At 41.6% G+C, this 26,958-nt stretch overlaps 3 protein-coding genes across 3 annotated transcripts in view; 1 reads left to right on the top strand and 2 right to left on the bottom strand.

The window, feature by feature from the left end:
* The window catches only part of cadm4 (cell adhesion molecule 4), a 157,480-nt gene extending 149,380 nt beyond the window's left edge, over positions 1-8,100 (bottom strand). The window contains exon 1 of the mRNA XM_005736142.2: positions 7,723-8,100. Within this exon, the coding sequence (XP_005736199.1) occupies positions 7,723-7,795 (73 nt within the window). The 5' untranslated portion in view covers positions 7,796-8,100. The remainder of the gene's footprint in view (positions 1-7,722) is intronic.
* A 3,014-nt stretch (positions 8,101-11,114) lies between these two features.
* Positions 11,115-21,454, bottom strand: LOC102215552 (uncharacterized). The gene is made up of 7 exons (XM_005736140.1): positions 21,060-21,454; positions 20,316-20,437; positions 19,546-19,744; positions 18,263-18,408; positions 16,092-16,236; positions 12,837-12,981; positions 11,115-11,848 (listed from the first exon to the last, which is right to left on the bottom strand). Exons 1-7 carry the CDS (start codon positions 21,109-21,111, stop codon positions 11,761-11,763), a joined length of 897 nt encoding a protein of 298 aa, XP_005736197.1. The 5' UTR covers positions 21,112-21,454; the 3' UTR covers positions 11,115-11,760.
* A 2,242-nt stretch (positions 21,455-23,696) lies between these two features.
* Positions 23,697-26,937, top strand: taf12 (TAF12 RNA polymerase II, TATA box binding protein (TBP)-associated factor). The gene is made up of 6 exons (XM_005736139.2): positions 23,697-23,860; positions 25,023-25,243; positions 25,600-25,677; positions 25,872-25,986; positions 26,622-26,710; positions 26,852-26,937. Exons 2-6 carry the CDS (start codon positions 25,166-25,168, stop codon positions 26,885-26,887), a joined length of 396 nt encoding a protein of 131 aa, XP_005736196.1. The 5' UTR covers positions 23,697-23,860; positions 25,023-25,165; the 3' UTR covers positions 26,888-26,937.
* Positions 26,938-26,958: the final 21 nt, after the last annotated feature.

Here is a 26,958-nt window from a genome sequence, read left to right as displayed (position 1 = left end):
ATATATATATATGAAGGTCATTTTGTACTATGTACTGCATAGCAACTGGAATCTTGGTCACTAAAGCAGATAAAGCTGCTCTGATAAACGGAGGAGAGATGGTAGACCTCATGGCCTTTGGGAAGAGAAAAAATAATCAAGAATGAAAGCACATTCCTCCCTACAGCTTCCTTTTATTAGTTTCTCAAGCAATAAAGTAAGTTACTGTATATGCAGTCAGGAGGCGACAGTGTCGTACTGTGTGTTCTGTGGTGCCTTCCAGACTGTAGGATCTACGGCATATTGCAGACACAAAAACCTCTTGCTGTTCACGGCTACGTGGATCAAAAGAGCTAAAAATGACTTTGGTACCATCCACAGAACCCCACTGGCCCCTGCAAGCTGCTTCACAGCTCAATTCACCAGTACTGCCCAGTGGGTGGCAGTTGCTATGAACCACTGTTTCCCTGCAACTGTGCCCAGTGCCCTAGGCCTGTGTCAAGCTCATTCAGTATCATTGCCTGTAAGCCTGTTTCTCTCTTCCACTTCTGCAATGGCCAGAAAGGAGAGCCATGGTTCATGTGTGTTCAATGATAAAACTATTCATCAAACAGAAAGAACATGTCTGTGTCAAGTCAAGCACCACCTCAATCTACTGGTGATGCTTAATGGGAGATGAGGGGAGAGGGGTTGTACCTGTTAACAAGCATAAGGTGAATCAGCAGTCATGCACTTAAACGCCCCTTCAGCCGCTCGAGAGGAAATGAATCCTGGGAGAGAATCAACCAGAGCTTTCCTCAAGGTCATTGGTGCCTGGCTACTTTTTAAGTGGCCTTGCCAGCTCTAACAGTCTTTGCAGAAACAATCGTAGCACCAATCCAATTTGGCTCAGTTTCTTTTCTTTTTACTTCAGTGCAGACGGCTGCATTGCCTCACTATTGTTTTGCCCTGCTGAAAGCAGAGCATGAATTGATGACCTTATGAATCTCAAAGAGCCTGGCAAATCATTGCAGTAAATCAAGCACCAGCACATTAAGCATGACTGCAGGCTCTTTCCCCTTAAGTTTCTTTCTTTTTCTTTCTTCTTTGTGTCCATCTCTTTCACACTCTTTCCTTCCTACGAGCACTTGGGGATATTGAGAGCAGCCAACTTTTTGAGGATTGTTTTCATGTGCTGCTAATTAATTGCCTCTAATTAATGGTTGTTTACGGGTTGCTAATGAAGTGGATCAAAGCCTACTACTCCTGATGTGGAGGCTCTTGTCTTAGGCTGTAGAAGGAGATGAAGAGAAGAGCAGACAGACAGAGACAAGCAGCGCAGAGAATTGAGGGGTGATTCTGACAGTATAGCGCTAACTACGGTTGAGGCTCTTTTTTTCTTCAGTACCTTTATCAACTATCATTTGGCTTCTGTGCAGAACAGAGCTGAGCAGTCTGACTTTGATCTATTGGCAGCTGCTGTTATCTCTGGTGTTATCTTGAATGATAGCATTTGGTTTTTAAAGTGGATACAGTAAACTGCAATGTGTACTTTTGCAACATTTAGAAAAATACTCTATGAAAACAGTTTCTTCCTAAATACATTTTTAAAGAAAACACCCCTCTTTCCATACAACTTTTAATGTTTTCAGAAAGCATTAAACATTCATTAACATGATGAAGCTTTGATGATGTTTGAAATAAAGGAACAGAAATGCCACTCCTGAGGTTTCTGTAACCACTGTATCTGACTCTATCACTTTATCTCTGTCAGACATGGTCTTAGCGCGAATGAATTTGCCACTCATGGGAGAGACATTTTGCGAGCTTTCTAAGATAGAAAACTCATCCGAGACCTCTCCAGCATTGTTGTGACCGTCTTCTGAAAATCTCCATCTGATTTCCCAGTAGATAGTGCGCTGCTTGGCAATTTTCAGCATCCGACAATCTCATCAAAGCAAACCTATTAATGGCAATGATATGAAGAAGGATTCTAAATGGCAGACAGATGAATAGCCCTGTGCGTGTGTGGGTGTTTAATTCTCCAAGCCGAAGCGCCATGTAGCTTTGCTGAAAGTGGGAGGACTGTCCACGAGCTGCTGGTAAACAATTTCAATACTTGTTTGCCTGCGTTTTTGTGTGCATGTGGGTGTGACAGTGCATGTGCATGCTGTGACCTCATCGATCATGACACTTTGCCTCTCAGGTGTGGTCACCTACACAGTGCCTGCCCGCGCTCGCTTTTCTCGGTATATTGCCATCCATCTCTCTGTTTCGCCTCTTCCCCCTCCTCCTTCTCCTTCCCCACATCCTCTTCTCATATCAGCACCCTCTACTTTTCTGCTTTGGCCCCACCTACCTAATCTCTCTCTTCCCTCCTTCCTCACTTTTTTGGCCCCATAGATCAGTCATACTGCACCGCAGGGATTGCTTTCTCTCTCTCTCTCTCTTGTTCTTTTTTTTTTAAACACGCCCTTCCATTTTAGAGCTGAAATCCTGCAATCATTCACTCGTTTGTTGGACTTCTCTCTGCCTGACTTTCTCCTCTGCTCTGTTCCTCCCTGCTCCAGTGGTCTGTGACGCAAGCCCCTGGCGCTTTCCCTCCCCCTCCTTGCGGTCTTCCTTCGTTCTTTTATACACTGTGCAGCCAGCCATCTCTCCCTCTCTCCCCGTAACCCTTTCACTCTCCCTCTGTGACCCCATCAGTCCCTCAGTGCCCCAGCTAAGGCTGGTCACTCTTCATCAGCTAGCCTCCACTGGACACACAGACCTCCCAAAAGCAAAGGGAAATGGGGTCTTGTTGGCAACATTTGTGCCCAGCCTGACAGTTTCACCTAGGTTTAAGTTCATTTCTGACCCTCCTTACCCCGACGCGAGCACCTAATTACCAGTCATCCTCTCCTCCTCTTGTCTCTACATCAAGTCTTCCAGGCGGGATGTGTATTAGCCTCAGCACTGCCAGAGTACACAGTTTCCAACTCTTCAATTTTAGGCACTTGCCCTCTTCAGCTAAATAAGGCTCTCTCATCCAATCACAGCTAGTGAGGGCTCTGTTGCAGTGCCTGAGTGGGGATAATCACCTTGGTTACTGGCATTACCAGAGGCTGCTGTCTGGCCACGTTAGCGCTGCGCCCTGCGGGAGCTGCCGAAACAGGTGTCACAGCAGCAAGGAAGGGTGTTAAACAAGCCCAGGGCCAGGCAGGAGGCATAAACGTTTACTCTTAGTCATGGAAACCATGTCACCAATAGCAAGGAATGTTCCCCAGAATGGCATTAGTGGTTCAAAGTTGGGGTTTATTTTACGTCAGAGGACTGTCTCTTTCAACTTTGTCTCTTTTACCTGCCTGCAATTCAGGGTTAGCTTCCGTTGACATAATCACACCTTGTGCTCAGCAGCTGCCTTTGTCAGTATTCCCTAAAAAGCTACACAAAGACAATCACTTTTTGTGACACAGTCACAGCTTCATGGCAAAGGCAAATACACATCGAGAGGGTTCAGCATCTGGAGAAAAGCTGCTGGCTCAGGGGACACGAGGTCGCAGCATGGGCAGCTGAACCCAAAGAGGCGATCTACTTTTGCACTGGGCCAGTCAGTTCAGAGAGAGTTAAGAGTATCAGATTGATTGGCAGGCTTCGAATGCCAGCAAATGGAGGAGACGTCCTTGGCATCCGAGTCAGCATTAAAAACTTCAGCTGCAAAGTTGGTGAAACGCCAGTTGTTCTCAAAGAGCGACACGTAAGGACGACATAGATCACCATTATGATAATCACAAGCTGCACTGTCTGGGGAATAGTAATGGGAAGGAGATGAGGTGGCAGCCATAAAGAGTGTTTCTACATTAGTGCTGGCCTGATTAGATTGACAGAAAGTTTCACTAATGGACGATTAAACAAATGGTCAAATGAGATATAAGGATCCAATTACCAATTGGCGTCTTTGTGTGCCCCTTTCAATCATTGTGCTTCATGTGTTCTGTTTGCATGAACTTGTTCGTGAGGACGCAGCAGAGTGAAAACAAGAGCTGAAAAAAGGCTGAAAAGGGGAACGCTTAGTCATATGATGTGTCCCTGCAGGGATATAGAGGAACTTGCTCCTTCCTAGGTCCTTTTATTTCTATTCAAGTGAAAACAAAATCCTTTTTGAACCTGGTATATAATACTGGAAGAAGTTACGGAAATGTATTTATTGTGTGAAGCAACCGCAGATCAAAACAAATGAATTATGGATTGCACAGAAGACTGAAGGGCAGATTAGGAGATAATTACTGTAAAATACATCACCTGTACTAAATGGTGAACCTCGAAACCTCTGCTTCTGAGTAATGGACCCATGAAAGCCCAAGGGAGAATAAAAGCAGCCCACACTGAGCTCTGTAACTCTTTCAGTTGTGACTATCCCAAAAAGTGATACAGTCCAATTTGTTTATGGAGCTTATGTTGAGCCAGTTGTTCAGCCGAGATAGTGGGCCACCCTGTCAGGACCCTTTAAGAATGCCCTGGTTGATCAAACATGGCCACGCGCAGCAGCAACAGGCAGCATATTTTTCCTTAAAGAAAAGCTCCTTTCAGCTTCTTCTTTGTTGACAGGCATAGTCTGCCAAGTTCAGGTTGTCCAATTATTTCGACCTACAAAAAGCAGGGAATCTGAGGGGGAAAAGAATTCAACGCTGAAATCTGATTGTGCACTGGGCTTTAGATATTCACCTTGAACCAGCAGATGGCAGGGCAGAGAGCAAAGAAGGGAGGTCTAGGTCTTCATAATTAAATTGCCAAGAAGTTTATCTTATTTACGGGGAAAATTATGCTCCAAGGTTTGGATCAAAGGATAAACCTTGGCTCACGGTGAAGACATTTTCAGCACATTAAAAAACAAAGATGCTGAAATAGCAAGCCCAATGTAACGTGGAAGAAAGTAAAAAGGCAACGTTAACTCTGGAATGATGCAAACTGTGCCTGACAAGCATCAAAATCTGCACTTGAGTTCAGACAAACTCTTGCATAAGCAGTAATATAACTATGTTCAAAACAGGTAAGCTGTCTATAGGCAAGATGTGTGTGGATGTTCATATGCGTTCCTGCATTTATTTGAGTGATCATATAGTATGTGTCCATATTTTTATTTTTTGTGGGTACTGCATTTCCCTTGATGCTTGTGTTTACACGCCAAACCTCCCTTCTGTGACTCACAGCGACATTGATTTATGCATGGCTTCACTGAGTGTTTGTGTGTATGTGCATATGCACACGCGCACTTGCACACACCAGCTATAATTGGTATTCAAATCTCCTCCCACAAGTACGTCCAACTGCTGCCGTTTTTCAGCCACCAGAGTCCCAGCCAAGGTCCAAACAGGATGATGGGGAACAAGCTCAAACGGATGGCTCTCATTGCACACATTCAAATAAACAAATGGAGGTGATTTAATGCACACTGCGATAAGGGAGGTGGTAATGGCGGCATAGGAGAGAAATGGGGATGAGTTGTTAGAATGGAAGTGATGGAGGGTAGCGATTAAGGGTGGGCACGAAGCAGAGGTGGAGTTAACAGCATTTGTTACTGTACGTGCTTTGCAAGTTTGGCCTGCAGCTGCTGTTGATCAGACACCTCCACAAAGCCAGGCAATCTGCGCACAAACATACAGCACTGACTGTGTGTGCATGTCCCTCAGGCCTGCCCGTCAGACACACTGTGAAGTCTTTCTGCCTTTCTTCTCTCACTTTTCCTCGCTCCCTCGCTCTTTTCTGCCTTTCTTCCTCTATCCATCTTTCCATCCCTCTGTCTCTCCCTCATCCTTCACAGAAGCGCCAAGTCTTCCAGCCTCGCTATCGTCACAGCAACCTCTCAATCTATCTGTCCACTCATCCATCTATCCACCCAGTTTGTCCATATCTATTCTAGCATAATAACAACTGCCAACCCTCTATAGCCTCCCACCTTTCTCTTCTTTCAGATTGGTGGAAGAAAAATAACCGAGACAAGATCTTTATTAAATCTCTTTTTTCCTAATGCAGACACAGCATCGGTGCACATCTGCAAGGTTTTTAGAAACAGACCATCTTTACTCTACCTCATCTCCCTCCTTTCTCCACCGACCTTATGCCTGTAACACCCCTAAACTCCCCAGCCTCCTGTCTCTCTCAGCCCCTGTCAGAGGCTAGATTAATGACAGTGATCAGTGAGCAGCCCCCAGCTGAGGTTGCCTGCAGCTTAGGCAAAACCCTGCACTGTACGCAGCACGCACGCCCATGCACACACACTAATGTAAAGCACATACTTGCAACACACACACATATTCATAGACGGGTGCCCAAACCCACAAACACAAACCCCATACACACTGAGAACAACATACAAATACCTATAGCTCATGCATACCTTAACCACCCAGTGTTCATTAAACACATACATACACACAAACACACACACTTTCTCCAAAGGAAAAAATCAATATCTATCAATATACTGGCTCTGGTGAGGTCGGTATTAGTGCAGCCACAAAAATGGCTTTGGTAAGGTAGTTCTTGTATACAAGAGACATCAACATAACAGCACCGTCCAGGTTTGAGTGTGTCCATGCCTCACCAAGCACTTAACTATTTCACTGCCTCAGGACAACATAAACAAGGGGTCACAGAGTGCAACAGCCACAGGACACAAACCAGCAGAGCAACATTTATGTGCACATTGTCATCATCAATCCTCCTTAGTCAAAATCACAGAGGCTTCAGATGGACTTTTCTTTTTGAAAGTTTTATTTCAAATTGCATCCAAACAAATCCCACAAAGATATCCAGCTGAAGTTCTTCAGAGGCTAATCCAAATCCCCATATTTTGCAAATGTGGCACTTAAGAAGCTACTGAGTGACCATAACTAGCCAACTACTGTGTAAAAGAAGTAAAGCAGGACTATCCCAACCTGAAGTGTTCCAGTGACGGTGATAAAAGCAATACAAAACACTACAGGTACTGTTACAAGTTGCTGTAAAGCATTGTTAGATGTTATTTTATCTGATAAGGGGGAGGCTCAAAGGTCTTTACAGTCCCTCACCCTTCTCCAGAATATAAAAGCAGTAACAAACAGCACTGCCGCTGCTGGTGTGTCTGAGACATGTCTGGTCCACTGCGGGCATTTGTTATGAGCTCTCGTGTGTTCTATGAGAATATTTAATCGGAGCTCTGTGTGTGTCGCTGCATTCACAGGCTGCATAAGTCACAGGCTCCCATTTCCCATTCCGAAACAGACAACAGCTGTAATAAAATGAATCCCAACATCAGGAGAAAATGTAAATTCTGTGACGCACAAGGGTTGAGAGAGCATTGGCTTCTTTCATTAAATATTCATGCATGGTCAAAAAAAAAAGTGGCCACCTTTCACTTTTCTTTTCAACGACTTGACATTTTAGGGGTCTTCCCAGCGTAGCAGTTCCGACATGTGATTAAGACAATGACTCATATCCATGTAACAATACAACCCCGGCTTCCGCAAAGGGCATTGACTCTAATTACCCACTGAGAAATATTAACACCAGTCCACAAAACAACAGTAAACTGGCACATCTGCACGTGTTTTGCTCCGTGGTGCGCTCCTCCTCCTTCCCGTCCAAGTGCACAGTAAGTCAAAGTGGACCCGGTGCATTTTAAGCGTTATTCAGCTTCTACTTAGAGGACTTAGATAAACTTGCACAGAAAAGCCCAAACACATCGAGACGGCGTGACACTCTTCCCATTCACATCACATTCGTTCACTTTCATTTGAGCCTTACCAGTGTTGAGCAGCCAAGCCACTGTTACGATGGTTAGAGGGACGCAGTAGTTCCACACGGTCGCGAAAGCCATCGCGGGTATTCCCCTCTGATATCTTTCTTAATATTCCTCTTCCTTTGAGAAATCAGAGTGACATGAACCCGCAGGTTCACCCTCCGACAGCGCCTTTAGCGTCTATGTGTGTGTGCGCGCGTGTGTGTGTGTGACAGGGCGCGCGCGTGCGACTGTGCGTGAACGAATGTGTGCTTTGTTAGGCTTTCCGAGCGTAATAGCAGGTCTTTACATAGTAATGCTCCCCTCTCATACACACCCACTTTCTCTCCCTCTGAATCCCCGAATATGACGGCTTGGCCGGTTTTTCTTGGTTACTTTACATTGTAAATATATTGCAAAGCTTGCCAATTGGGCGGTCCTGGATGTCTTTCTAGCCAATTGCAGAGAGCAGGAGCAGGTGGAGGGGTGTGCGGATGTGAGCAAGGGGCTGGGTTTAAAAAAAAGAAATGGGCTATCCAGGAGGAGAGCCGGGGAGGCAAGAGGGGCTGCGTCTTCCAGTTAATTGAAATCAATTCGCTCTAAATGTGATTGATAACCAGCATTAATTTTCCGACTCAAATAACCAATTTATTTCAAATTCCACCCCAAGGACTTAAAAGATGCAAGGCACGCTGATTAAGATGACGGAAATGAATGGTTGTTATTGTTCAAATTTAGGGACAAGTGGTGCAAAAAATGTAAAGTTGACTGTAGGGAGGGAAACGCAGCTTAAGAAACGCGATCATTTGAAAGATGGCACTTCGTTTGAAATTACTGTTTGGCTATTTGGTGGTAGAAACTCCGTGAAACTCAGTGCCAAATCAGTCCAAGCAGTAGCCTCTGGGTAGTTTGAGATTCAATTCTGTTGCAGAGGCTGCTTTGAATCCAATTAATGTGCATAGGACTCATCAAGAAGAACAAGAAACAGACCTGAGTGTAAGCTGTTAAATCACCGTTTACAATGACGGTAATAGCTCGGAACAAAAACTTGGGCTAAGGATGAGCCGGTGTTTCTGATCATCTGTAGTCAGGGCTTATTAGGTCGTGCTAAAGGGGCTCTTTAACTTTACCCTCATGCTGCGGCCACAGTTTGCCCATAATTGTGTTTTCCAGTCAGAGAGCGCTGGTCCATTATGAAAATTGTTTCTCTCTCCACATCTCTTTTTGTCCCCCCTCTAATCTAGTGTTTACTATGGACTTATAGCATCCACGGCTTGAAGGCATCTTTTTGAAACTGTGTCTTTGGCGCCCCTCTCAGGTAACTGCAGGGATGGCACGTCACACGTCTTAAATCTGCTTCCGCCTCTTCTGACAAGTCCTCCAGACACTTTGGTCAGTTTAGTTTGAACAGTCAGGGAAGTTCAAGCAGCCAGAGCACCTGGGCAGTCTGTATTAATATTAATATTTCTACTCTTGACTCCCATAAAGTTGCTTTGAACTCTTACCCCTTAGCTAACCTGTACTAATGGATCTGTGTTAGATCTTAAGGTCCCCGCTTCGGGGTCTCTCCACTGAGAGATCTTATTACTCGACACAAGTTTTAACCTTGTTGTTTGGCGAGGATAATATCTGCCCTACTCATTTCCCAATTCCCATCCCATCCCATTTTTCCCTGTCAGCCTCTCTGCGAGTGTTTGTTCCCGGGTTGGCAGGGAGTCTGTGGCAGCAGCTCCCCCGCACCAGATGGGGCATTGTCAGGAAGTAATGAGGGGAAAACACCTGCTTCTCTTGCGAACTCCACTCCTTCATTTTCAGCCATTTGACACAACATATGCAGAATGCACATACAAACTCAAGTGACCGTGACGGGAACAGCAGTAGTCAATGACACAGTGTTACAAATGCCTGGCACTGTAAGGCATTAGTCAGTGCGGTGTCACGTTTGGTATAAGTCACCTTTAGATATTGGTTTGCGTGCACTAAGGGCAGCTAGGGTACTTGACAAACTGCGGACATAAGTGAGGAGCTATTTAGCTTTAATGCCACAGTACAGATCTGCATCCTTATCCGGACAGGACCTTGCGTGCACCAGACAAAACACTTTTAGGAAATCTGTATGCACTGCACAGCACCTAAGCTGTTGTCCGGTGCTTTATCCATCGAGACACTGTCAAGGTCAAAATGTCACTGTAAACTTCACTTCCCTCTCTCCCGACCAGAGCATTGTACCTCAGGGAAAGCTCCAGTGTGTGAAATTCCTGATACATAATTTTGTGTCTCTTTTTTTTTTTTGGCCACACATCAGAAGCCCCCAGACCAAAATCCACAAGGGAGCACAGAATGATTTACTCATGACTGACTCAAAGGCCAAAACGAAATGGTGCTCACTGGCATTTAACATTCAGGAGAGCATTTTAAATTCACAACATTGTATTTTTTCTTTCCCCCACTATGAAGCATGTTTCTTTCCCCCCTAAGTCTTTCTGTTTTGGTTATAGTCTCCCTGTCTGATGCTTCCACATTCCTTGGGTTGACCTCAGACATAAAGCAAGCAGAAGTTTGTAGAGTTGGAGAAGAAATACAAGGAGTCTGTAAAATGCTAAACAAAGGAAGGCTGCTGCTGCAGAGCTGAGCTGTACAGGGGGCTTGAATAATCAGTTTAATAACATTATCCTGGCTGTGCTCTGTGGCGCATGCACCCGTTAATGGAGTGTCAGTGTTAAACTGCCGCTTTGCCCATTATTAACAACGGCCTACGGTCAACCACACACGATAATAAAAACCGCATAAAACCCAACATAACTTCAACAGACAAGCGTAATGAAATTCTCAGCATTATGAGCACGGTTATGGTAATAAGCGGTGGTGGTGGTGGTGGTGAGGCACAGCGTTAAGGGTTACAAGGCAACAGAGGAGAAAATTAAAAAGATGAAGTTGTAGTCTGTGATGCTTTTTTTGGGGAGGGGTTGGGTGGGAGACAGAGAAGACTAATCTAGTCTAGTTAAAATAGAACTTACTTGTAATGGCCAACACTGTCTGCCCTTACAACTGACGGGAAAGCTTTCAAGGTTACTTGCCAATGCGATTATTCACATTATGAGAGTTTCTAGTTTGTGAATGCAAGTCCATACACGTGTATACAAACTGACTGAGGGCTGAGTTCTCTGCTTACGGGCAGATGGGAATAGAGGCAAGAATGCACATGCACAGTACTCTGAGTAAAGGTCATCGCTTCAAAGTAAGGTCTTTCAGACCGAAGAGGAAGGTTGGTAAACAAGCTGATGCGAGCTCGAGATGGCATTGGATGGAGAGGATGTGCGGCCAAGCAAGCATGCATGTCCGGCTCTTACCATGTTGTCAATACTCCTCACCCCCTTTAGTGTCTCTTAAATGGAACAAAATCAATGGCACACTGGAGGATGGTAAATAATATTTTCTGAAAGCCATTTAATACCACAGAAAATCCCAACTACATTAAATTAAATATCCGAGTGCAATGTGCTTGAGAGCTGTCACAGTAAAGAGATTACAATAACCTTCTCGAAGACGCTTTGAGCTGGTTCCGCTTTGGAAAACATGAAGGTTGAAAGAGAAACAAATCAACAACATAAAACCTTGTCCTATCACCCAAACGATTCATTCACAATACACAGCTGAGCAATTATGTGTGCAACTAAAAGAAGAAAACTGAATGGAGCATCTTTATAGCGCTGCGAGTAGAATCCTCATCATCATTTTCTAAGAACGTAGCCCGCCATTTTTCACGCTGCAGTATACATGAAAGGAAAATTGCCCACCTTTCTGTCCAAGATGCAGAACTGCAGCGTGCGCTCACAAGCCAAGCTGCTCAGGCATCTCTAAAGCAATCACTTGCCCTTCAGTTGATTTTTTTTGTTTTGTTTTTTTAAATACCCCGCTTGTTGCTGATTTTTATTGTACTCTGCCCTATAATGTCTCCCAATATACCCATTTACTGCTTTATGACATTCTTTATTTTTTTATGGACAACAACTCCATCTCTCGCTCCATCCTTTCATCCGTTCTCCTTCCACCTGCCTCTGCAGTTACACCAGAGGTTGATTGTCTCCGCAAGTGGAGGGTAGGGACTCCGAGCTTGCTTTGTAGATTGGCTTTTTCTGAGACCGGTCATCACTGGAGAGAGGAAGAAAGGAGAAGAAAGACGAGCATGATTATCAGTATATCGATCTCTCAGTAGGTGCTCGAAAGGTATAAGTGAGGAAATTATAGACTAGAACCAAGCACTGGAAGCGCACCTGGCTGCTGATATGAAAGTACATTATCCTCTCTTATCTGTATCTATTTGTACACACATGCTTGTATACTCAGCACAGGTTTGTAAAGTTTAGTAGTTGTTTTTAGGCCACTACAAACATGCAGAACTTCTGATTGCTGCAGAATCTTGTGAAAATTCTGCCTTTTGTAACTGTTTTTTTTTTTTTAAATCTACATGGAAAAGAAGTTAATGGGTAAAGCTACATTGGGTCACGGTGCACATTAAGGCACTGTCAGCTTTCACGATTAATGGGAGTTCCACTAATTTCCTTATAATTGCTGTAGCCTTCTTTATACTTTTACACTAGACAGAGAATTTAACCTACTGTCATAAGCCCGAGCCTTTGGCGAGTAGGAAGTGCGTGGAAACGCATGGGAGCAAAGGGAGGACGAAAAAGATCAAGGATGAGGTCAAGTGGATCAGGGCTTCTGAGATTGAATTTAATATTCATGATGGTAAATGCCTTTTCAAATAGGTGGAAGTCGGCACATATGTAAAGTTTTTTTTTTCCCATCCTCTCTTTTTCTTTTGAGAGAACAGTCAGAGAGTGAAGCATACACCAAGGTGCACACTGCCGCACACACCTACACTTACACGGTGACTGAAATGACTTTGGTTCACATGATATCACACTAGACAGAGTGAAATTTTGTGGAAATTGCTGTAATCATTTAAAAAGCTATCCTCTAGGTAACAGGAGGGGGAGGGTGACTAGATAAACAAGCACAAACATTCTCTTGCACTGAAGACACACAATCCATCAAATTGTAAACACGCTTTAAAAAGATCACATCTAAAAAGTGAAGACTTAAGATGACAAGACACAAACACGCAGTTGTTTCTTACATGGGTCCCTTGCTGGTCTTGGTCTCTTTGGCTCTGCGGCACAGGAATACAATCATCGAGAGGATGAACACCACAAGAGCTACAGCTACTGCCGAGATCATCAGCATGAGACGGCCATCACTTGTCTCATACCAGTGGGCATCCTCTGTGGGACAGACATGAAGGAAAACATGTATCACACGGAATGCGAAATCAGCAAAAGTATTCACATTCTGCCTCCAGGCGAAGCTTCTAAAGGCAACCTTATGCTTGTTTGTGATAGAAAAGACTGTATTCCTCACAGTTCAAACTGTTACAGCCTTATACGCAGCGCTGATCTTCAAGAAGCCTGCTTGTTACAATTTGCAAGAACTGGCTGATCGGCCCTGTTATGTGCACAATTTCCCAATTTAATGGTAATGTTTGGGGGGAAAAAAGAGGGATTTTTCTGAATCCAGCCTTAAGAGCTGCGGATAAAGTAAACACTGAAAAATTAAGATTATGAGTATTGGAGGCAACAACAAATACATGTTGGAGGCAACACGGTTTGATCCCGGTTCGATCCCCGGGCTCTCTGCCTACTGGTGCTGGCCAGAGGGGCCGATGGCGCGATATGGCAGCCTCGCTTCTGTCAGTCTCTGGCTGTGGCTACAACTGTAGCTTGCCTCCACTAGTGTGTGAATGCGAGAGTGAATGAATAGTGGCATTGTAAAGTGCTCTGGGTGCCTTGCTATATAAATCCAATCCATTATTATTATTGGCTTAATTGCATTTTTACAGATTGCATAATTTCAACTATTGGAACTATAAAGCTCCTACTGGGTGAGAGAATAGCATTTAAACACTGCAGTGTGTTAACAGTTTGTAATCATTCACAGATCAGCAATGAAGACGATGAAGACTGATGAGTTTCTGTTAATTGGATTAGCTATAATGTTGTAATGGAATTACTTCTGTACTTGAAAGCAACCATGATGTTTCATAAGATTAAAAAAAAAAATCACTTATCAATCATGCAGATTTTAGACAAAGGCAAAGTGAGACTGTGCAAGCGCCTAAATACCTAAAGCTGAGTACAATGTGAATGCATGCAAGAATGCATTGATTTGCAAATGAAACTAAAGTAAACTGATTTTTTTGATTGTTTTTATATTTGGAAAAATATAAAAGATTTATATCACTTTATTGCTAACAACAACTTCATGTTTATATGCATGGTGTTGGATTACCTGTCTCTTAACAACACTCTAAAGAGACCAAGTGTTGTTTTTAAAGCAAATGTTTTTTACTTTTTTTCTGGTTATGGGATTTCGGCTGCACAGGGTCTCCCTGAACTGTTGGGCTTTTAATTTAACAATGTTCTAAATGTTTGTTTGTTTTTGTAATGAATAGCAGGTCTGAGATGCAGGCAGGCCAGCTTAACACCTGGGTACTTTTCCTACATAGTCATGCTGTTGTAATGTGCAGAATGTGGTTTAGCAGCGTCTTTGTTTCCTGAAAAAGTCATCTGGTTGCCACCATGTGTTGCTCTAAAACCATTATACACGGTCAGGCTTCAAGGATCTTCACAGACTTTAATGTTACCCATGCGATGGGAACTAATGCTCCACTGTGCACTGATAAAAAGCTGTGGGGAGATAGATCTACCTTTAAGATTAGGCTTAAAACTTTACTTTTTCATAAAGCTTATAGAGTTAGATCTGGATCAGGTGAGGCTGAACCATCCCTTAGTTGTGCTTCTGTAGGTTCAGGCTGCTGGGGGAGTTTCTGAGCAATTTTTCCTTTCACTCTTGATATATTTATACACCCCTTCTGTATGTCATTGCATTTTGTCTACTCTTTTACATGGTTTGTTTTGTCCTCATCTCTCTATACTCTCCCTTTTTCCTCCCTCACTTTTCAACCGGTCACAACCTGTTTCTGCCAGAAGTTTATCCTTCCCACTGTCACCAAGTGCTTGCTGATAACAAATACAACTGAATTGAACAAAAGCGAATTTAGTGCTTCCTTCCCATTTGATGTGGTGACCACAATTGTCAAAAATAATTTTTCATTTTGATTCAGTGAACCAGATTTTGGCATCATTTATGTGCCTCATTTGTAAACTCATTTCTTTGCATGGTAGAGTTTTAACTTGCAAACTATGTTTACTGATGATGGTTTTTAAAACTCTTCCTGAGCATATGCAATGATTTCTACTACAGAATCATGTCTGGTTTTAGTGCAGCGTGTCTGAGTAGGACCCTAACTTAATTCAGTATTGGATTTCAGATGATAAACGTCCAAATTATTTGCAATTTTATGTTGACTGCTGAGTTTTATGAATGATGAACCCCTCCTGCATCTCTACTCATGAAAGATTTGGCATCTGTGATGCTCTTCTTATACTGAATCATTTCATTTTTTAACTAAACCCAAACTTGAAGCAATTTTCAAACCATTGCCTTAATGTCCTAACTTTTTTGCATATAGAGCTGACAAAATCTTACACTTTCTGATTCGTCAGTTATTGTCGTCATATATTATACCATCATTTATACATTATGTATATGTATGATGTCTAAGGGACTATAGGACTTTACATGTAACAGTGGGAAAATGGCTCATAATGTCTAAATTTCACAACTCTTCAGTAGAGCTCTTCATTTACACACCATCACTTGATATTTCAGTCAAAAGAAAAAAAGGAATCAAAGGTCAGGTAAAACCACTGCTTCTTATAATTACCCTCTTATCCTTTAAAGTCGAGGCAGTTGTACTATTACCATTTGTTTATGATATTTAAAATGTATTATATCCTCAGGTATGACCTTCTTACATGTTTGACATTTTAGAGGTAATTTCTTTTGGGACTTTGTTCCCCCCGCTTTTTTTTTTTTTTTACGTGAGGTGTTTTAATAAATGTCTTTGTTGGGGCGATGTGGCCTTTTTCATATTTCTTTGTAATTTCTCCTTCAGATACATTAAACCTCAAGCCTGTACTGTACTTCCCATAAATTTAAAGCATCAAAGGTTGGCGTCTCGTATCTGACAACTTCTGCATACGCTCCTGCTGACGTAAAAGTATCCTAATACCTGACCTTTCTGGTGATATTTGACTGCGAAAAGGAAATGGAACATAATATTTAGTTTTGTTTTTGCTCAGGGGATGTTTAATATTGATGGATGAAATTTCCCCTCAGTTACAAGGAAACCATAGCTAGTTTTCAGAAAGAGGAAATGTAGAAAAATCAGTACAAAGGACAAAAGGCCTCACCCAGGTAAATCTTTTCTTACCCGGCAGTACAGTAATGCTGATAGTGCGTCTCTTGTTGAGGGACTCCACAGATGGATGCCTAGCAGAGCAAGTGTACTGTCCTTCATCCATCGCATTCAATTTTGACAGTTTCAGTGAAGAAGAGGGCAGAACCCAGTCACTTCCCTGAGAGAGAAAGACATACGGTGGAGAAAAACAGAATGAAAAAAGGAGGAAAATATGTCTATTTACCAGACTGTTCGCAGCCTTAGGACAAACAGCTAAACACATACAAATTAAAACTGCACTTAGCTGAGTGCAAAAGATGAAACAGAGAACATATACTGCCATGTGACAAAAAAAAAGAGAAGAGAAAAAGGGGAATCGTTTTTAGGCAGACTTGTGCAAGGATGGAAAATGAGAGCAAGTGAAATCTAGACTGGAAGAAACAGATGGACTGGTAATGGGACAGAAAGACAGAAATATCAGCGGGTGTTTGATCCTCAGAGAGCAGCCCCCAAAAGTCCCAAATCAAACGTATTTACCTGAGCAATAATCCCAATGAATGAACACACATCACCACAAGTCAATAACCCAGATAACACCATCATCCGCAAAGAATGATGCTGCAACAACACACTGTTAACACAACACATAATGAGATGGCAAGGGAGAAGGATGAATTGTTGACACAGAAATAGCAGCACTATTATGAGATAGAGCCCAACATGGGAGGAAACAAATAATAGGCCAAACACAAGGATTGAAAAACAAATGAGCGTGGAGGAGAGTTTAAAAAAAAAAAAAACATTACACCATGCAAATGATTTGGCTCCTGGGAGCTACAGTTCCTGCCAAGAAAGTCCATTTCAATTTGAATGGATCTGAATTAAGAGGATTTCCCATAAAGGCCAGGTCTGGCCAAAGCAGCATTTTGTATGCAAATCCACTGGCTCCCAAAGCAGTGGCCTGTTTCTGCCTCTGTCCTGCTGTCATTACCGGGGGCCAATGTGCCCACGGCGGCTGTCTGTCAAACTGTACGCCACTTTCTACCCCACATCCATTTCTGTCAAACACACAGTGGGCTTGCAGACACAGACAGAAAAACTCACACACACACACACACACACACACACGCGCGCTCACATAAACTGTGACATGAACATATTGTTTGGTCGTATTATTTCCCTGAATGCGTAATTCCTTTTTTTCTAATGGTCCCAAGTGATTTGTGAGCACATACAATACACTGTCACTTCTACTGGTTATAATTATTAGTCTTCATCAAAGTGACAGTGTTGTACATTAAATAACCACAAAAAAAACTTGAAGTATTACATATGATCATGTGGAGGACAAACAGTATTAACAGCATAAAATGTCCACTGAATTGGATTTGGACTTGTAAGCTCATTTAAAACCCGGATTAGCAGTGACCCTTTAACAAGCATATTAACCCTAAGCCAACTTATCAAGAGGAATAACAAAACGGGAAACTTGGCAAGTGTGTCTGCATGTCCCTAGATGTCTTAATAGTTGCATAGCTTCATTACACTTCTTACACAAGTTGCGATTTTGACACCTTGAAAGCATAATATAATTTTCTCACTGTGAAGACTCGGTGTATTTCCTGACTCATCAACTTATTCTTGGACGCCATGCCAGTTGTCAGTTTGGCATTTTACACTGCGATGTCTTAATTTCCCTTGGGCAAGAGTTTCTTCGCTCAGCAAAGAGCCCAGTTGAATAATTCAATGCCGGTTAACCAAACACTGGAAAAAAAAATCATTAGAAATCTATCCGCATAATTGTTTTCAGGTTGACTGGCTCTTGTCTAGACCTCATTAAACTATTAATCCTCTGTAAGTGGGCAAGCTGCAATCCCCAGCGAGTGGTGTGCCCAAGCCAACCGGTCACTTAAATACAGAGCACTTCTTCTGTGAAGGGGATGAAAAGACGGCGGGCAAGGGGAAACAAGTGGCTTGACAAAGTCAGAAAGGGAAACAGAAAAGGAGGAGAGAAAACTAAGAGAGTGCTTGAACAAAGGCAAGAAGCCAGCAGAGACTGGGTGAGAATGGAAGAAGACAGGACAGTAAAAAAAAAAAAAAGGTCAAACTGAGCGGGAGGGAGAGAGTGGTGAGAGAGAGAATGACAAGTTTCCAAAAGCATAATGAGGGCACAGCCACTGTGCACGCTCCCGTGGCTTTCTCACCTCTTTGTACCAGAAGTAGCTCGGCTCCTCTGATGAGCTGGCAGAGCATTTCACCACCACGTCGTCTCCGAGTCGCACCTTCAGCTCATGTGGGGTACCCAGGTATCCGGTGTAGCCTTCCCTGGACAGTGACAGCTCCCCCATATCTAAGACGCAGTCGGGAATGAGAACGTGTGATCGGGCATTAATGAAGCAGGAAATTTAATATAAGCTGAAACAACTTTGTCAAGCGTTCAGGCCGTGACTGAACATATGTTTGCAGTGGCAGCAGCTGGTAAACACTCAGATATTTTAAGTATATTTGAGCATAAATGCTCAAGTTTGATTGCCTCCCTGTGGTACAGACTGTACCAAGCGGTCAATAATAATGATAATAGGCTTCATCTTATTGAAGTCTTTAGAGAGGCAATGTTGTGAATAATGGCTCATTTTCTCTTCTATCTCAATAGATGGCCCACGTCCATCCAGCTCTTGGCTTCTTTCCTCCTCTGTCTCCTTCGGTCCTACACTCCATTCTAATCTTTTCCTCATATTGATCACCCCTGTGAGGCTGAGGAGCCTATCAAACAACATTATGGTCGATTCGATGGCCACTGAGAAGTTAGAGGGCACTGAAAATCTGACTAGCTATGCCATGAATGACATTTCTTGAAGCTTTGCATTGATAACGGATACCTTAAAGCTGGAGCCGCCCCGCTGGGGACACGGCTCTGTTTATCTGAAGCGAATAAAAAAAATAAAACAACTGCGGTCAATCTTTCGTAGGTAAGAGTACATATTTGCATCGGAGCTCTACTTCCTGTTGTTTTTGTTGTGCAACCTCTGCAGTGCCATTGTATAGATATGTCTATTAATATTTAATATGTTTTTCTATCCCTCACTGTGAAGAGAGCTGTGTCCACAGTGTCTGAAAGATTGTCTTTACCTCCTGCTGGGTGGGAAATATGACGGAAATTGGTTTCACAGTTTATCTGTTCAATCGTTTTAGACTGTTTACCGGTGTATATTTAGGTGTTTTATCCTCGTCCCTTTGTTAGCAATACTAGTAATCTCAAATTGTCCTGTGTTTTCCTTACTGAAAGTGAAATTCAGCAATACCATGCATTATTTTCTACTCACATATTTATCTAGATTTTTGCAGACGCCTATTTGACATGTACAACACACACACACACACACAGACGCTATAACGATCTAAGGTTAATTATTTGTCAAAAGGAAAACACAGCGTCACAGAGTCATTGTTCCTCACAGCTCCCACCCACGCCACCCGACACACTCACAATGCACTTTGAAGGACAGGGGCTGCGAGGAGTTGTCTGGCTCGGTCACGTTTTCGTCATTGGACACACAGCGGTAGGGCCCCTCGTAGTACCTTCCTGCATGGGGAATAGACAGCACTAGTGTGTCTGCGAGCTGCTGGATCTTCAGTGAGTAGAAGCACCAATATCTCTCCATAACGGGACGCCAGCCATGCATGTACTGTTAAAGAGAAAGAGGGGAAGAAAAAGAAAAAGAGAGGTCTTCTTTTACATTTACTTTTCAGTAATGAAAATTCTCTGCTGCATAATACTTCTTTGAGCTTACATAAGCTCAGAGAAAATAAATGAATATGATAGTTATACACATTAGCAGTCTAAGGTTATACAGCAGTAATCACATCCCTAGTGATTTAAAAACGATTTAATTAAACATAAAAAAATAAAAGTCACGTGTCTTGAATTATTACTTTGCAGCCATCTGATTACATTTGAAATATCATATTCAGGAGGAAAAGTTACATAATCATTGTCATTACTGGGAATTACTGTGGTGGATCATTTTTAGGAGTTACATGTTATGAAGTGATAAGGTTTACTGAGCTTTTGATAGTTATAAGCAAGTTTAATCTTTATTTTGAAAAACGAAATTTAGGAACAGTAATGAATCATAGCAGTGAGCTCCTTCTCAGGTATACAAAATCTCCAACGTTACAAACAGAGCTGTGATATGCACATCGTGATATTTTTCAAGTGCACTCTTTTCCTTTTTCACCCATCTTCCTCCAGCTCACCTTGGAGTAGACCTCAAAGTGGACCTGGCTGATGTTCAGGTCGGAGTCTGTGTATAGACACTCCAGCGTGACCGTGTCTCCCTCCAAAACTGGCTCAGTTGGCCCTTTGATGACCAAAGACGCTGCATGTGGACAGACATAACAGATGATTAAGTGAGAGGTTGCGGAGGTGGGTGTACCTCCTGAGCACTGCTTTCAAAACAGTTTTCTTCCCGGAGAACCTTGGAGTGCTCATAAAAACACCACAAGCACATGACCAACAGGTTTTTCAACTTGACGGATACTGTTGATAACAGAGACTGATTCTCTTTCACTTCAGGCAAGAAGGGCTGCATAACATGGTTTACATATTTTTTCCACAAGAACTGAATGCGAGGCTGGCCTCCGCACACTCTACATAAAACATTTAGCTGCTCTTATGCGTTAGTCTCTCGATAATTCTAACAATATTTCCTGTTTCACTCTGTGTGTCGCAAGGGAAAACCTATCAGTGTGACAGAAGAGGAAAACAAAGCCTTTCCTCAAGAGAACAGATCAACTAAGAGACACAGACAAGGAGACAAACAGGCGAGCAGACACCACACGAAGCCCAGGGGCTTCAGCTGTATGAATATATTTATGAAAAAAGGAAGACCAGAACCCCGCTGAAAGATTAAACCAATATCTCATTACAGACGAGCAAATAATATTGAGCTCTTTGAGAGAACCGCATAAAAGTCCATGAGAAATATGAAAAATATTTACCATAACTGGCATGAATCAGGGAGACCACTGCAGCAAGAAGAAGCGCTTTCATGGCTGTGGAAAACAATATCAACACAAATATCTGAGAACACGTCGTGGGCTCCTGCGCACTTTCTCGAAATGAAAGTTTGCTCAGTATTTATGTATAGGAGGGTGTAGGTGTGGCTTTCGTCTTCGTGTGATTTTCAGGAAGCGCGTTCGAAGAAAAGTTGAAAATCCAGCCAGCATTTAAAAAAGTAAACAACCAGTCAACACCAAACCATAAATACACGACTTACTGAGTCTAGTTACGTATATGTTGTGACTCATTTGTCACATACACAAGAAACACTGTAAAGTGAACGCAGTGTAAACTCAGTGAACAAAACAAGGACCGCTGCTGCTGCTCCAATAATGAAATTCACTTCGCGGTGCGTCACTTGTCTCTTAGGGCGGTGGAGTCTGTCACGTCTGAACTCGTTGAGGTCGGTGTTTTGCTGCTCAAGTTCATCGGAATGTGAAAGCACTTGTGACACGTTACCGCAGAGCGTGCTATCTAAAACCGGGGAAGCACAGCGTTTTACGCTTCAATTTCTCTGACCTTTGATTGATTAGCTGTTAACCGGAGCTGAACCGCAGACTCTGTGGGCCTCAGATGCGCTGACCTACACATGTTCGAGTCATCTGAATACGCGCAGACAGCTCGTTAAAAACAATGCAAGACAGCCGAGCAAAGAGACTACCTGTCAAAATCCTATAAAATGTTATTTGCTCTCGTGTGCTGTTATGTCTCCATTTAGTAGAATGAACTGGATAAACATAAAAATCCATTTTCCCTAAAAAGCGCCCTGAGGGAGTGATTGGTAATTCATTATCATTGCCGTTTCACTGCATATGTTGTCAAACACTTCATGGTTTAATGTTTTTATTGCATGTTTTTTATTGTTATTATTAGCGATGGTGGCCGTGGTGTAAATGGGCAGTGGACATTCATGGGGTTTGGGGATATTGTGCGCAATATTTTGAGATTACTGTGTATTTGTTCACTGCGGATGAATAAAAACACCAATAAAGTAAAAAGCAACAACAAAGAAATGTTTTGTTAGATTTTTGGCCTTGAAACAACATATTACTTAAAAAAAAGAGAGACTACAGTGTCTTATAAAATTATTGAGCCACTTCTCATTACTTTATATTTTGCTGGGAAAATGGGAAAGAGGTGCAGTTGATTTATTGAAATGTACAAACATACATTAAAATAAAGCAAAAGTTTTTAAAATTAAATACATTCCTTCTTTATTCTTCAACACAACCTGAACTCTGTTCTTTGTGTTTCTATTATGGTGGGCTTTTCACTGCATTTGGTAGTGTGATTGAGATCAATTGCTAACACTTTCCAGATGGTATTGCATGGTGGATCAAAATCTGTGTTCTACTTTTCTGTGTTCATAATTCCACCAGTTTTCATACAATCCCCAAACGAACTGGCTGAAATGCAGCCCCAAAACGTGACAGAGCATCCACTATGTTTTACAGATGGCTGAGACACTCACTGTTGTATCGCTCTCCTGACCTCCACTGTACATATTGACGAGGAATGAAATTTTTCAGATTCTGATTCATCACTTTATAAGATGTGTTGTCGTTGATTTTCTGTATAAATTTTGTGTAATTTGTCATACCTCAGCCTTTTCTCCCTGTTTCACTGAGACCATTTCTGACGAGGCTTCAGTGAACAGTAGATGGTTCAACTGAAGGTCCAGATACATCTTTCCAAACACATCTCTCTTGCTGGACTTCTGTTTCTTGAGGACATGACTTTCAGATACTGTTCATATGCTGGATGAAACTTTTTGGACCCACCACCTCTTCTTTTGTCTTCTGCTTGTCCAGTTTCATCTGATATTTTACTTCAATTCAGTTTTATTTCTGCAGGGCCAAATCAAAACAAAAGTTGCCTCAAGGCGCTTTGTTTTGTGAGGTAAAGACCCTACAATAATACAGAGAAAACAGAGAAAAGTCCAACAATCAGATGGCCCTTTATGAACAACCGTGTTGGCCTGGGACAATGGAAAGGAAAAACTCCTTTTTTCTTTCTTTTTTTTTTTTTGCTTCAATGATAATATCCGTGTTAATAGTATAAAAGAAAACAAATAAAAACCAAAACAAGCACACAAGCACACAATAATCATTTGAAAATGTTCAGGTGCAATGATTGAAGTGAAAACGAACGAGAAAGAACTAAAAAAATGAAAATGAGAGAACTATTGCTCGATTAAACTTTAAAGAATTACAAGAAAGCAACTCCTTGAGAACAGAATATAAAATATATAAACATAATGTAATAATGAATAATAAATAGAATAAAATATGTATTTAAAAATATGGGTGACTCAAGACTTTTGCACTGTATTGTGCAGAAGGGAAAGGAATAAGTATATAAGTTATGTGATGAAAATATTATTATTATATTATTATATATATTATAACTAAGAATTATAACTATTGTTCGAAGCATGTAAACTTTTATTTTTTAGTAAAATTAGTTCGTGTAGATACTAAAGAAAGCAACGCTTCTTTATTAAAAGATCAATTTTTTGTTGTTGTAATTCCACGAAACATCCAGCAGGTGGCAAAGTAGAGGACCCAGGACTGCGGCGCCCACAGGAAACGGAGATCAACAAAGCGGAAGTATTGAAAGGAAACCTCGGTTATTTTTCCAGCTACCCAAAGGGGAAAGTGAGAGACGATTTTTGTGTCAAACAACAAATTTGGCATCACAGCAACGCCGAAGGATGGACAGATAGTGCTTGTTTAACTGAGTAAGTTGACAATTTAACGCACAGTTTTAAGATTTAGCCTCCATATAGATTCTCCACCGGATTCGGTGCTAACGTTAGCCGCTATTGTTTTTAGCACCAATGTTAGCGCAAACTTCGGTGTGTTTTTTATTGTTTGTTTTATTCGGTGAAACTCCACGGCCATGATTAATCTATGATCTGTTGTTTTTATATTTTGAGTGTCGTATTTTTCACTAACTCGATTAATGTTTTCAGTAAACCCATGCCATTGTTTGTCGGCTAAGTTGCATGGCTTGGGTCTATGCATACTTTCGGTATTGTAAAGGTAGTAGAGTTATTAATAAATGTTGTAAACAATAAGTAAAGTCAACTATCGCTAAAAGGCCCTTTATTGTAAATATAAAGCACCGGGTTTTATGGTAAAACCTCGTGTTATTTTTTTACTTTAAAACCAGGAAAGTCTTGAGAGCTTTAATAAAGAAAGCAACTGGACTTCTTTAGGTTTCTGAAGACGTTTAATCCAAGAGGCTTATTCAATTTTAAAAAGAAAAGGTGGGACATCCCAGGAATTTTCCCCTTTACGTGGTCCTGAGAGTCGTTAACCCACTATTAATAATGTGACTCATCGCATGAACCAAGGTGTGAGTAAAGGAGGGGGCCATTATCATCATCATGAGTTTGTTGATACCTGACATTCTAATTATATCAATAATGGTCGTTCACAGTGGGTGTAGATGGTCATAACCTCAATAGGTCACATGATGGAGTGGGCAAGAGTAGTTTTGCCCTTATCCCCCAGTGATGGAAATGACCCGCACTTTTTTTGACACTTTGGCTCATGATCAGTAGTCTGTCAACGGCTCTAAGGACCACCTCCAAAGGGGATGATCGCTAGTACGGGTTAAATACCTGGACATCCCACCATTTGTCTTTGCAAGCTCCTTTGACTTAGAACTGAAGAAGCCTCTTAAATGGAAGGTCTGGCTTCACAAACCCAAAGACAGTTTGTCCCTTTTTCAAGCTCTGAGAATTGAGAGGCTTCAAAGACATAAACTCTGCATTTTTGCCAAAGAAGACGATGATACAAGGATTTTTTATGAATGTCCTGACATTCAGCCTAAACAGCTTGATCAACCTGTGATTAATTTCTGTAGTAACTCTAATTTGTGACTTTTAATTTCAGATTCACGGCTGCGGTCCTGGTAAAGAGGTAATTCATCACATCTGAGTTCAACTTGCTGCTGAGGGTTCGAGAGAGACCTACCACAACTGTTTTGCCCCGCAGTGACGCTTCAGAGTCTCTCTGCTTTTCCTTTAGCCACCAGCATGGCTAACAGCACTGTGACAGTGGTTAAGGGTCTGCCACCAGGCCCTGCGGGTAGAAGTAGTCCAGAAGGCTCTCAGGTTAGTTAATTTTTTGCTTAGTAGTACCAAAGCCAGGATCTGTGTAATAACTTACTGACTTCACCTCTTAAAATGCAAAAGATTGAGAGTGTATTTTGTTTTACATGAAGATTCTTTCTTTTTCTTTGTTTTGTTTTTTTGGGGTTTTTTTTGTTGTTGTTTTTTACATGAAATATCATGAAAATATCAGTGCAAAACTTATGGCTCCTTGCTTTAAATGTGAGAAAACTGTGTTGTATTGTGTTTTTTCATTTTATTTTTTATCTCTTACTATCACTAAGGTATTATGCAGACCACACAACTGCACCCATTAGCTTTTGTTAAAGGATGATGGATGCATCTTCTTTTTTTCCCAGGTGCTAAGTAAGAAAAAGCTGCAGGACCTGGTGAGAGAGATTGACCCAAATGAGCAGCTGGATGAGGACGTTGAGGAGGTTTGTCAGTAGTTTAAATAAATTGTGCAAGATTTTTTTGATCTTCTCTGTATTGAATAACATTTACATATTTTTTCATCATCTGCAATTAAAACTTGGCTAATGCTGTTAACATGATGGTATCCAAGCTATAGTGAAACGGATGGTTTCTTCAGTTCGCTGTCTGGTTTTCAAAATCCCTGTTTTCTTCTCAGATGCTGCTACAAATTGCGGATGATTTTATAGAGAGTGTAGTGACGGCAGCCTGTCAGCTGGCACGCCACCGCAAGTCCAACACCTTGGAGGTGAAAGATGTTCAGTTACATCTAGGTAAGTTGCTTGTGACGTTTTTGAATGATTGGGTCATTCTTTATTTTGTCAGGTTGTACTGTGTGCCTTGAGCTCTCACAAAAAACGTAAGAATGTTTATTCTGCAGTTATTGGTTGGCAGCTGTTTACAGAAATATTATCAAGGCTTATATTTAATTCAGTGCTACATGCCTTATGAGAATTTGATTTGAATTATTTATTTGCTGCTATCATTTGTTGGCTATTTATATTCAAATTTTGTTGTTACTTTGAGAGCACAAGGTGATTTAGCAGACTTTATATGCATAAAAAACGTCTGGTATGAATTGATTTTTTTATCACTTAAATTATATTAATGATAAGAACTTAATTTAATATTTGTAGATGGTTTCAGATAAATGTTAGGTAAACTATGTGCTTTCTGTGATAAGTTTGAATATCACAGAGGGAGTTTAAATTATTTGCTGTAAAAGCCTTGAAAGAAAAAAAAAATAACATGTATATATCAATTTTTGAAAATGAGATGGAAATTAGATCTTTCCTTATAGACTGGGTTATTTGCCAGATATGATCACTTCGATATCAATATCTATTGTAAATCCCGATGAGCCTTTTAAAGTCTGTGGCCTGCTGCCATTGTGCATTGCTTTTCTCAGAGCGCCAGTGGAACATGTGGATTCCTGGTTATGGCTCAGATGAGATCCGGCCGTTCAAGAAGGCTTGTACCACAGAGGCCCACAAACAGGTGAGCGATTGCCTCTGCTGCACATGTTAGATTACTGTAAATGGTAGCATAACTGCTGATGTTATATTTGTCAGTATGGTTAATTTGGTTTGTATTATGATGAACACTGGGCCTAATTGTTTTCATTTATTCTCATTTCAGAGAATGGCGCTGATCCGCAAGACAACCAAAAAGTAGCACGACTAAGATGTACCTATTGTGGGTTTTTTTTTTTTTTTTTTTTTTTTTTTTTTTTTTTTTTTTTTTTT

The sequence above is a fragment of the Pundamilia nyererei genome, unplaced genomic scaffold (genome assembly GCF_000239375.1).
Source record: "Pundamilia nyererei isolate P.nyererei 1_Seehausen unplaced genomic scaffold, PunNye1.0 scaffold00067, whole genome shotgun sequence".
Classification (NCBI taxonomy): Eukaryota; Metazoa; Chordata; class Actinopteri; order Cichliformes; family Cichlidae; genus Pundamilia; species Pundamilia nyererei.
Note: the sequence above shows the minus strand (reverse complement) of the source record. Positions and strands in the feature narration are given on the sequence as shown.